This window comes from Athene noctua, chromosome 17, assembly GCF_965140245.1.
Source record: "Athene noctua chromosome 17, bAthNoc1.hap1.1, whole genome shotgun sequence".
In the NCBI taxonomy this organism is placed as follows: domain Eukaryota; kingdom Metazoa; phylum Chordata; class Aves; order Strigiformes; family Strigidae; genus Athene; species Athene noctua.
Genome location: NC_134053.1, coordinates 14,902,045 through 14,914,138, shown reverse-complemented (window position 1 = coordinate 14,914,138; position 12,094 = coordinate 14,902,045). Strand labels below are relative to the sequence as shown.

Sequence of the window (12,094 nt, the reverse complement as noted above, 5' to 3'; positions counted from 1 at the left end):
CCGAGGCGGGTGGTGTGGGGGTGAGCAGGGCAGACACCAGGGTGTCCCCATGGCTCGGGGCCTCCTGCCACCTCCCGTGCCTCAGTTTCCCCACGGGGCTGCGGGAACCACATACCCTAAGGGGGACAAGGTCCCCCCCCAAAGCCAGGCTGGTCAAGGCAGGGGTCAACCCCCCCTGGGGACACCCCCCCCACATGTGCTCGCCCCTTTGACACGCCTGTGTGCCCCCGGACTGGGCCACCTGTGGGTACTACTGCCCGGTCCCAACCTGGGCGCAGGTTCTTGGTGAGGGTGCTGGGTGCCGGGCGTCGGTGGGGGTCCCCAGTGAGGGTCCCCAGTGAGGGTGCAGGCCTTGTGCCTGGTGTGGGTGTGCGTGTGGCGGCCGTACTTGGTGCCAGGGTGGGCGCCCACAGCAGGTGGGGAGCCCCTGTGTGGGTGCTAGGTGTGGGTGCCTGTCCCCTGTGGGGGTCCCCAATGCAGGGCACCGGTGTGTGTGTCCTGTGCGTGTCCCAGGTGCGTGTCCCCAGTCCCCTCTGTATGTGCCCAGTGCGGGTGCCCAGTCCCAGTACAGGTCACTGCTGCGGTGTCAGGTCCCCTGTGTCCCCAGTCCAGGTGCCTTCGTGTCCCCAGTGTGTCCCCTGTCCCCCATGTGTGTCCCCGATGAAGATGCCTGGTCCCCTGTGCGTGTCTGGTGCGGGCGCCCTGTGTGGGTGTCCGGCCCTGGTGTGGGTGCTCAGTCCCGGTACAGATCCCCGGTGCGTGTGCCCGGTCTCCTACGTGTCCCCGGTGCGATGCTCGGTCCCCAGTGCGTGTCCCCGGTGCGATGCTCGGTCCCCGGTGCGTGTCCCCAGTGCGGGTGCCCGGTGCGTGTCCCCGGTGCAGATGCCCGGTGCGTGTCCCCGGTGCGGGTGCGGGTGCCCGTCCCCGGTGCGGGTGCCCGCGCGGCCGTGCGCGCCGCCGCCGGTGCCCGTGGCTGCCTGGCGCTGGCGGAGCGCTGCCGCCGCCCGGCCCCGCGCCCGTCGCCGCCGCCGCCGCTGCTCCCGGTGCGGCTGCGGGTCCCGCTGCGGCTGCGGCTGCCGGAGGTAGCGGCGGGGGCGCGGGCGATGCCGGGCGGCGGCGGCGGCCATGGCGGGGAGGGGGGGTGCTGGCTCCGGGGGGGTGGGGAGCGGCGGCGGCGGGACCGTGCACCGGGGAGGGGGATCGTGCACCGGGGGCGGGGGTGAGTGTGTGTGGAGGTGGCTGGGGGTTGCCGTGCACCGGGATGGGGGGGCGACCGTGCACCGGGGGGCCGTCGTATACCGGGGGTGCTGGGCGCTGCGGTGCACCGGGAGGCACCGTGCACCGGGGGGCTGGGGGCTGCTGTGCACCGGGGGCCGGGCAGGGCCTTTCCACACCCCCCCCGCCCCAAGCAGCCGGGCCCCGGGGGGGGAGAGGCGGGGGGGGCGGCTGGCAACGGGACTGATCCCCACAGCTCAGTCCCGGGGTGGGGTGGGGGCGCGGGTGGGGGTGAGGGTCCCTCCAGCTCTGGTGGTGCTTGGGGTCACGGTGGGTGCCGGGTGAGTGCAAGGGTGCACACGCGTGGGGAGGTGTGAGGGTGCGTGTGTGCACGCCTTGGGGGGTGTATGTGTGTGCGTGTGTGTGTGTGTGTGTGCATCCCTGGGGAGGTGGCGGTGTGCTGCCGTGGGTCCCTGTGTCTGTCTGTCCGTCTGTCTCGCTCCCGCTGTCTGTCTGTGTCACCGGCTGCGTGTGTGCCAGCGCGTGTGCCCGGGCGTGCGTCTCTGTGTCAGTGTGTCTGTGTGTGCCTGGCCGTGTCTGTGCGTCTGTCTGCTACGGCGGCTGTGCAGCAATACCAACCCCCCCGGCCCCCCCTACCACCCCCGTGGGGCTGGGGGCTGCCATGGCTGGGTAAGGGGCTGTGCTGGGGAGCGGGGGGCCGGGGCAGGCGGCCCAGGATCACCCCCAGCCCGATGCCTGCAGTGCAGATCATAAATCAGCGGTGTCTGGAGCGGGCTCGGGGGGCCGGGTGCTCCCTGGCACCCAGATCTCCTGGGCAGTGAGTGATGGGGCTCCCCGGCCTTGCAGGGCCCCCTCCAGCCCCCCGGGGCTGTGAGCAGTGCTGCCTGTCCCCCCCTGTCCCCCTTGTCCCTGCTGTCACGTTGGAGGCCAGCAGCTGGCCAGGGCTGGCAGTCAGCCCACGCTGCCAGGCCTGCGGGCGCAGCGGCCTCGCTGCCCACCGGCTCCGTGGGGATGATGGGGACGGTCCCCCAGCTGCCACCCGCCTGGCGGTGCACGGGGTGACCGGCACCCTGGCCCTGTTTTGCAGGTGACACCCCCTCATTTGGCACCGGGGACAGCCGTGGAGCCACCGAGGACACAGGCTGAGCAGCAAGACACGAGGAGGAAGAGGAGGAGGGGGTGTCGGGGACAGCGACGTGGTTGTTGTCCCCAGCATCGTCCGCAGCCACTGGCCACGCTTGAGCTGACGCAGCCTGGGGGGTTCCTGGTGACTTTTTGGAGCCTGAGCCCTGCCAGCGCTGTGGGGAGGAGGAAGGGCCGAGGAGGACGTGCTGGGTGATGGATGGCCCCAGCCCAGCACAGCAGCCCCGGGGGAGCTGGACCAGGAGGCTCGAGGACCTTGGGGACCTGGCTGGCAGCGCCTGCCTCTGCAGAGCCCCGCAGCGTTTGCTCTGCTGAGCTCCGGAGCCCGCAGCTGGCGGGAGCCAGGAGGAGGATTTGGAGGGGTTCTGGGTGAACCCCACATCTCTGTGCCGCGGCATGGCACGGGGCTGAGCCGCCATCCCCCTGGCATGGCACGGCCAGGCTCGGGGGCCATGCTGGCCTCTGGTGGCCTGGGCTTCCCTCCCCAAAATCTGGCCCGTGTGGTGGTGTGGGAGTGGCTGAACGAGCACGGGCGCTGGCGGCCCTACTCGGCTGCTGTTTGCCACCACATCGAGAACGTGCTGAAGGAGGATGCCCGTGGCAGCGTGGTGCTGGGCCAGGTCGACGTCCAGCTGGCGCCCTACATCATCGACCTCCAGTCCATGCACCAGTTTCGGCAGGACACGGGTAAGGGGCTGGCACCGGGCCGGGAACATCCATCCACCCATGCCTGCCTGCCTGCCTGCCTCCCTCTCCATCCATCCATCCATCCATCCATCCATCCATCCATCCATCCATCCTTCCACCCACCCTGGTGTGTATGTGTTTATCTGTCTGTTGTTCCATTGATCAGTCTGTCCTGCTGTCCATTCATCCACGCATCTATCTCACTGAATATCTGCTTTCTCTGTCAGTCCGTCCATCCATCCATCCATCCATCCATCCATCCATCCATCCATCCATCCACCCATCCATCTGCCTGTCCCTGTGTCCCTCTATCCCATTGCAGACCCTCTTCTCTGTCCATCCATTCCTCCTGTTCCTTTTCTCGTCCTCTCACCCTGCTGGACTCTGCTCCCCCCGTGAACCCCGCGGGGTTCCTCCTGGCCTTTCCTTTCCCCCTCACCACTTTCGCCCTACCCTGTGGGACCCTGCCCCAGAGGGACGTGTCCCTCAGTCCCTCCAACCCCTCTCACTCTCCGTGGGGTGCTGTGGTGGGTGGTCTCTGCCATTGTCCCACTGGTCACCCATCTGTCCCATAAAACTCCTCTATCTGGGGCCCCCAAGGAACTGGGGAGGTCCCAGTTTGGTCACTGGGAGCTGCGGTGGGCACTGGGCTGGTTTCAGCCATGCAACTGCGGTGGTTGGTGCCTGCCTGCCAACCACGCCGTGCTGCGGCACGCATCCAGGCCACACGTTCTCGGGGGAAATCAAAGCTGGTCCCGCTCCGGCACCAAGCCCAGACCCCATTAAATGTGTCCTCGTCACGGTGTGACCCATTAAACTGCCGCGTGCTGGCTGTGTCACGGGGGACTCGCTGGTTCAGGTGTTTTCCTGGCCACCCCCGCATCCCTGCCTGCAAGAAGCATGGGGCTGCTGAGGGCAGGGACCAGCCCCAGGCCAGGCAGAGCAGGCAGGGGACCTGCCATGCACAGGGTGACCCCCCACCCCCCCACCCCCCCCCCCGACTTGCCTGGGGACACACAGGGGCCACCCCAGAGCAGGACTCCCATGGCCATGCCCCCCCTGCCCAGCCACTGGTGCCACCGTTCCCAGTCACCAGTGATGGTGAATGACCCTGTGTACAGATGTGGCTCTGTCAATGCGCTGAGGACTGACAGATGGGGACCAAGCCAGGGACCTGCCACCCTGCCTCTGCCATCAAGCCTGGCTTTGAATCAGCCAGTCTCCAGCCAGTCCGGGCCTCGGCAAGGGTCAACTTGGCACCCGCAGCCCTGAGTCAGCACGGCCGCGCTGACTCAGGGCTGTGGGTGCCACCGGGACACCCTGGCTGTCCCCATGCCAGGTCCTGTCAGCTTTGGCCAGGACCCATCCTCTGACAGCAGGCACCTGGCATTGCATCCCATGGCCATGGTGCCGGGTGCTCCTGTGGAACACATGCCCACAGTGGGGCAAAACTGAGTTTGGGGGTGACGTGTCTGCCAGGAGCAAAACGGCTCTTCCTGGGATGGTCCCTGTGCCAGCAGAGCCTGGGGACAGGGATGCTGACAGAGGGGCCTCACCATCCTTAGGGATGTCATGGGAGTGGATGTGGCCATTGCTTTGGTTCCACTCTATAGATGGTTCTTGGCATCGTTGTCTCTGTGTGCCCCATCCCTGTATCTGCCTCCATCCATCATCTCTGCCCTTGGATGTGGGCTGGGGGCAGCCAGGTTTGAAGGCTGGAGTCCTGTGGTGCTTGGGAACGTGAGGGTCCCCCGTGCTAAGGGTGCTCCCGGTGCCTGCCGTGGCCAAGGGACACAGGGACAGTGGGCAGGAGGGGGCTTGGCCCGTGCTGTGCCTGGGGAGGGAGAAACCCAATCCAAAATGGTGACAGTGTGAAATGAGGTGACCCTGTTCCGAGCAGCGGAGACGTGTGTCCCCTCCCTGTGGCCCTGGGGACACTTGGCTCAGCCCTGCAGCTCCAGCATGGCTGGTTGTGGGGCTGGGGGCAGCTGGTGGTCCTCGGGGACCCGGAGCTGCGTGTGCCCACATGCACAGGCTGGGCTGTCCTCCCCTCGTCCTCTGCTCTGCGGCAGTGGGCAGCGGGGTGTGGATGTGAGCGGGCAGCGGGATGTGGCTGTGAGCGGGCAGCGGGCAGCAGGCTGCAGTCGCAGGGACTGGCGGGATGTGGGACATGGATGCGAGTGGGATGCAGGATGCGGGCATGAGCGGGCAGCAGGATGGGGGACACGGACGCAAGGCGGCAGGCAGGGATGTGAACGGTAGCTGGATGCAGGGCATGGATGTGAGCGGGATGTAGACGTGAGCTGGCAGTGGGGTGCGGGATGGGGGCCGGAGCGGGCAGCAGGGGCGAGCGGTTCTCCGTGGGCTGCCGGCGCGGGGTGTGCAGCCTCCCTGCCTCCCTCCCGCGGGGCCGCCGGCAGAGCTGCCTCAGCACAAGCCGGCAGCTGGGGCCAGGCGCTGCTGCCTGGCGCGGCTGATGATTAATGAACGTTATTAGCGTCGTTAATCGGGCTGGGCAAACGGTGCTGGCGAGGGGATAGGAAAGCACGATGCTGCAGGGGCACTGCCAGGGCCGCAGCTCAGAGAGGAGGCTGTGATGCCTCCTCTCACCGTGGAGCTTCAGAAGCAGCCGTGGCATCCAAGTCGGTTGCAAAAAAGCAGTGAGGGCTCAGGATTTGGCCTTGTATGGGGGACAACGCCTCGCTCCCGTCACTGCCAGCACTGGCCAGAGCTGTGACAGCTGTCAGGAAACCACTCCTGACCGGGAAATGCTCCCCCTGCCTCCGGGGGAGGCGGAGGTGGGCCTGGGCCAGAGGGATGGAAAAAGGTGCTGAGGGCTGAGCAGCATCGCTCTTCCCACGGCCGCCGGGACCGTGATCCTGACTGCCAGCAGCCCGGCCGGCGGCCAAGCCGCCACCGCTAACGGAGGGTTGTTGATCCTCAAGAGTCCCCGGGGAGGCGCAGCCCTGCAGACACGCTGATCGATCCACCGCACGCCGCTGCTGCTTGGCAGAGGGGAGGCGGGTGATGCCTGTGTTGGGGTGGCTGTCACCCCTGCTGCACACTTGGGTGCTCTGCGGAGGGTGAGGGTGGCCGCTTGCATGTTGAAGTGTCTCGGTGTCTCCATCCCTGTGGGGTGCAAGGCTGGGAACTGGACACCCATCTGTGTGTGCAGGTGTGGGTCCCTCCACCGGCATCCCGGGGTGCTGGAGCCCCACAGGTGCTCACCCCTCCTGTCTCCCCAGGGACCATGCGCCCTGTACGGAGGAACTTCTATGACCCATCCTCAGCCCCGGGGAAGGGCATCGTGTGGGAGTGGGAGAACGACAACAGCTCCTGGACACCCTACGACATGGACATCTGCATCACCATCCAGAACGCCTACGAGAAGCAGCACCCTTGGCTGGACCTCTCCTCCCTGGGCTTCTGCTACCTCATCTACTTCAGCAACATGTCCCAGATGAACCGGCAAACCCAGCGCAAGCGCCGGCTCCGGCGTCGTATGGACCTGGCGTATCCCCTCACCATGGGCTCCATCCCCAAGTCGCAGTCGTGGCCGGTGGGCGCCAGCACGGGGACACCCTGCTCCTGCCCGCAGTGCCTGCTGGTCAACAGCACCCGTGCCGCCTCCAACGCCATCCTGGCTTCCCAGCGCCGAAAGCTCTACCCGGGTGCCGTCCGCCAGAGCAGCACCTTTGCTGGGGCAGCTTTATGGCCGGCGGGGACAGGGACGGCGGCGGTGGCGGGTGGCACGGCCAAGGGCGAGGGGCTGCGGGTGCCTGGTGGGGCGTTTGCCCCCAGCCAGAGTGTGCCCAGCGGGGCGACGCTGCCGGGGCTCAACAACCTCAACCAGCCCGGCACGCAGCGGGGGGCCGGACTCGGCGCCCGTGCCACTGTCCCCCCGGGGTAAGCTGGCTGGGGGAGGGTGGCCTGGGAAAGGGGATGGCCGTGGTGTCACCGAGGCCATGGGGATGCCAGGAGAGGTGGGTGCAGGGATGGGCACACGCAGCAGGGGGAAAGGGGAGATGGTGGTGCCTCATCCCCTGCTGTCACCTTGCACAGGCAGCCCCAGGCCTCCTGTCACTGTGTCACCTCCAGCTGTGGGCATTCCACCCCGGAGACGTGGTGGCAGGAGGGACAGCCCCAGCAGTTGGCTTGTCCTGGAGGGTTCCCTGGATCCCTGCCCCTGCAGAGGGGCTGCCGTGATTTGTGCAGCTTGCCGTGCCATGCTGTGCCATGCTGTGCTGTGCTGCTTGGAAGAGATGGAGTGCCTGGTCCCAGGGGACTTGTGTCCCCGCTGGCCAGCACAGGGTGTATGACCCCAGCTCATGGCCCGATGCCACCAGGCAGGTCTCTGGGGAGGACACAGTTGTGGGGACCACAGCCGTGTCCCCTGTATGGATGGGGGAATAACTCTCCAAGGGGATGTGGTGGGTGAGCAGACCCCCAGTGGGGTGTCCCTGTCCCAGCACACAAGCCCCCACACCTGTACGCCTCAGTGGGTCAGCCTGGCTTTCCCTCAGGGCTCTCGGCACAGGGCTGTCACCAGCTAAGGGGCAGGCAGGGCAGGCAGGAGCAGCCATGGCCCCAAGCCTGACCTGATGAGCGGGCTGTGACGGCAGGGCTGGCAGCCTGCCAGTGTGGAAAACCCCGCTGCTGCCCACTCGGGTGGGAACCAGCCCTCATCCTGCCCTGGGGTATTCGGTCAGAGCTGCCTCGGAGGGGAGCGAGCACCTAGGGCTGCAGCAAGCTGTCCTGGGGAAGGGGGGAAAGCTAGTCCCATCCCTCCCAGCTCTCTGCCATGCGGGCAGCATCCAGCCCCAGCCTGGGGGGGCATGGGGGGGAGGCAGGTTCGCTGAGCCCCTTAGCGGGTCCTGGCGTGTTTCCTTCCCCTGCTGACGTACTGCTTTCGCTTCTGCATGCCGGGTGCTCGGCCAAGCAGTCTCTGTCCCTGTCCCCATCACTGTCCCCATCCCCGTTCCGGCACACAGGCCCCATCTCACCCATCCCCGTGGACAGGTAAGAGGGGGCCAGGAAGACCCCAGCAGGGGGCTGGGCTGGGACCTGCACCATTGCCCCGGCCTTGGCGTGGGTAAGGGCAGCTTTGGAAGCGGGAGGGAAAGCGGCCACAGCCCTGGCTTGTGTGGGGCTGAGCGCTGCCAAACTCATCACCCCAATAGTTGTGTGCCTGGGGGGCTTTTGGGATCGTCAGGGGATGACACTGGTGGTGGGGGCTGTTGGCCTGGCTGCTGAGCTGGGGCAGTGTGGTGTGGGGGTGAGCTGGCACTGGGATTCAGGAGGTGGGCAGGAGTGGGCAGAAGGGGCGAGCAGTTCTCTATGGGCTGCTGGAGTGGGGTGAGGGCAAGAGGGCTCTTGGGCACTGTGCAGGACTGCTCTGCTGTGCTTTCCTGCTCATCCTCCTCCCAGTGTGTGCCCTGTTCCTTCCTTCCTTCCATCCATCAACCCACCCATCAACCCATCCTTCCTTCCTTCCTTCCTTCCTTCCTTCCTTCCTTCCTTCCTTCCTTCCTTCCTTCCTTCCTTCCTTCCTTCCTTCCTTCCTTCCATGCACCCACCAACTTGCCCAGCCACACATCTGTCTGTCCATCCATCTGTCCATCTCTCCCTCCCTCCCCCCACCTACCCCTCTGTCCATCCTTCCCTCCTCCCACCCCCATGGGCACAGCCCCACCCGTACCTGCGCACACCTGTGCACGAGCCCCCAGCTCCCACCCAGATCATCTGCTTGCGCTCCCAGCTGCACACCCAGCCTTGCACGCATGGGTGCACACCCAGTCACGGGTGCACACACGGATGGACGTGCACACAGGAGGTGCCCTGGGTCAGCGGGGGTGAGCAGGCAGGGATGAATTGTGCCATCTCCCTGGGGGGGCTTGGTGCTGACAGCCCTGGAGGGGTGAGGGTCCCCATGGGGCACAGGAGCGATGGCCAGGGTGATGGGTGAGGCACCGACTCACAGGGATGGTCCCTGGAGGGGGTGTGGGACACTGGGCATCACCACTGGAACATCCCAATGAGGCACCTCCTCTGGGTCAAGGAGGATGTGATGTCCCCAATGCCATTGGGTCCCCAGGGGTGGGGTGGATATGTGGCACTGGGTGACAGCATCATGAGATGGGACAGCAAACCCCCAGGGCTGGCATGGGTCACACTGCCCTGTGTGCCACGGGGAGGACACTGCCCTGAGGATGTGCCGTGCGTGGAGGGAATGGTGCCAGCCCTGCCAGCCCCACTGAGCACTTACCCCTCCCTCCCCACGCAGGGTACCAGCCCTCCCAGTCAAGAACCTGAACGGCACTGGCCCCGTCCATCCTGCCCTCGCAGGTAAGGGGGGTTCTGCCACCAGCCTGGTGTCACCACAGGGTGACATTGTGGGGCTGAAGGGCAGGGAATAGGACTGGGGGATGGCCAGGTGATGGGAAGGATGGATGGACATTGGGTGGACGTACGGACAGCACCTCTCCCCCGGTGCAGGGATGACGGGCATCCTGATGTGCGCTGCCGGGCTGCCTGTCTGCCTGACCCGCGCCCCCAAACCCATCCTGCACCCGCCGCCCGTCAGCAAGAGCGACATCAAACCTGTGCCCGGGGTCAACGGCATCTGCAGGAAAACCAAAAAGAAGCATCTCAAAAAGAGTAAGAAGCTGCAACGTCCCCGTGTGCCCTTGTTCCCTGATGGAAGGGAAACTGAGGCACTGGTGCTGCTCCTGCCTGCAGGGGTGGGGTTTTCTCGAGGGTTTTGGGGTCAAGCTCACAGCTCCTCTGTGCCACATGCTGGCGCCTTCTCCTCCTCGCACTGTCCCCATCCTGGTGGCAGGGGTGTCAGGGTGTTGGGGGCACCATCGGCAGGCTCTGATGGCAGCTCCCCCTCTACCTGTGGCAGGCAAGACCCCCGAGGACGTGGTGCGCCGCTACATCCAGAAGGTGAAGAGCCCCCCGGATGAGGTGAGTGGGCATCGCTGGGCACCGTGGCGCGGCCCATGGGCTCACCCTGGGCCACTGGAGGTTTGTGGAGCTTGGGTACAGGGAGAGGCGTGGGCAGGGGATGGGGAGAGCTGGGGGTGGGGTGACCTCCCCATCCCACTGGGGTGCTGGTGCCTGTGAACCTGTGCCCGGCAGGATTGCACCATCTGCATGGAGCGACTGGTCACCTCCTCCGGCTATGAGGGCGTCCTCAGCCACAGGGGCATCAAGCCGGAGCTGGTGGGCAAGCTGGGCAAGTGCGGGCACATGTACCACCTCCTCTGCCTCCTGGCCATGTACAACAATGGCAACAAGGTGAGCCAGGACCCCGCCCTGGGCGAGGACACCCTCCCCGTGATCACCTGTCCCTGCGGGGGGGTGCTGCGGGGCAGGTGCCATCCCTGATGCCCATGCGGGGCCCGCGCAGGACGGCAGCCTGCAGTGCCCCACCTGTAAGGCCATTTACGGGGAGAAGACGGGCACACAGCCCCCCGGGAAGATGGAGTTTCACCTCATCCCCCACTCCCTCCCGGGTTACACTGACTCCAAAACCATCCGGATCGTCTACGACATCCCCACTGGCATCCAGGTGAGAACCTGCCGCCTGCCACCCCAGGGCCCGCTGTGGGGCTGGGTGCCCCCGCCCTGTGTCACCCGCTCACCCCGTTGCCTCCCACCCAGGGCCCAGAGCACCCCAATCCCGGCAAGAAGTTCACGGCACGCGGCTTCCCACGGCACTGCTACCTGCCCGACAACGAGAAGGGCAGGAAGGTGAGTGTTCCCGATGGCACTGGGGTGGGATGGGGTGGGATGGGATGGAAGAGAGGGCATGGAATCAAAAGAGCAGGGATGGGATGGGATGAGATGGGATGGGATGGGATGGGATGGGATGGGATGGGAAGAGAAGGGATGGAATCAAAAGAGAAGGGATGGGATGGGATGGGAAGAGAGGGGATGGGATAGGATGGGATGGGATGGGATGGGATGGGATGGGATGGGATGGGATAGGATTGGATGGGATGGGATGGGATGGGGTGGGATGGGAAGAGAGGGGATGGGATAGGATGGGATGGGATGGGATGGGATGGGATGGGATAGAATTGGATGGGATGGGATGGGATGGGATGGGATGATGCAGCAGTGCCGGCGTGGGGCTGTGATTCGCCATGGGGAAGGGTGGGACCATGTGGGCACTGTGCTGGGGCTGAGTCCTGCACCCTGGGGTGCTGGGGCCGTGCTGGGTGGGAGGAGGCTGGGGTGCTGGGTGAGCAAGCAATGGCCGTGCCCGCCCACCACAGGTGCTGAAGCTGCTGATCGTGGCCTGGGACCGGCGGCTCATCTTCACCATTGGCACCTCCAACACCACGGGAGAGTCGGACACGGTGGTGTGGAACGAGATCCACCACAAGACCGAGTTCGGCTCCAACCTGACGGGCCATGGCTACCCCGACCCCAACTACCTGGACAACGTCCTGGCCGAACTGCTGGCTCAGGGCGTCTCCGAGGCCACCCTGAAGGACTGAGACAAGGGTGAGGGGCTCCCCACCAACCCCTCGCCCCCGTGTCCCCGCCCATGCCACCACTGCCCGCGCCGCTTCGCTGCCGATGCCGCAGCCCTGCCGGGTGGGCTCGTCCCCCATCCTGGGTTACCCGGTGCCACCTGCCACGCGTCCCTGTGTCCCCCCCCGTCCCGTTTCGCCCTGGTCCCGTGGCGATAGCATCGTGGGCTGATGCTTTTCTTTTTCTACCCGTGGCCTCTTTGTGCGTCAGCCACCAGTGCCACCCGTGCCACCCGCCACCGCCCCACGGAGCCGCATACAGCCGGTGCCATGTGTACATCTCTGTGTTACAGAATACACCCCGAGTCGGGCCAGTGTCCCCACCGTGTCCCCTCCGTGTCCCCACGCGGGTCGCTGCACCTCCCGCCTTCCCGGGGGTGCTGGGTGGCGTCGCCGCAGGGGTGTCGCTGAGGGTGTGTGCCGGTCACTCCCTGCGGGGATGCTGGGCTGGCGGAGGGGGTTTGGGGCACCCCCCGCGGACAGAG

At 66.4% G+C, this 12,094-nt stretch overlaps 1 protein-coding gene across 1 annotated transcript; it reads left to right on the top strand.

The window, feature by feature from the left end:
- The first annotated feature begins 981 nt into the window (after positions 1 to 981).
- On the top strand, positions 982 to 11,929 carry DTX1 (deltex E3 ubiquitin ligase 1). Its single transcript, XM_074920796.1, has 10 exons — positions 982 to 1,082; positions 2,324 to 3,066; positions 6,312 to 6,972; positions 9,350 to 9,411; positions 9,562 to 9,723; positions 9,971 to 10,032; positions 10,207 to 10,365; positions 10,478 to 10,639; positions 10,732 to 10,821; positions 11,349 to 11,929. Exons 2-10 carry the CDS (start codon positions 2,808 to 2,810, stop codon positions 11,571 to 11,573), a joined length of 1,842 nt encoding a protein of 613 aa, XP_074776897.1. The 5' UTR covers positions 982 to 1,082; positions 2,324 to 2,807; the 3' UTR covers positions 11,574 to 11,929.
- The last annotated feature ends 165 nt before the right edge of the window (positions 11,930 to 12,094 follow it).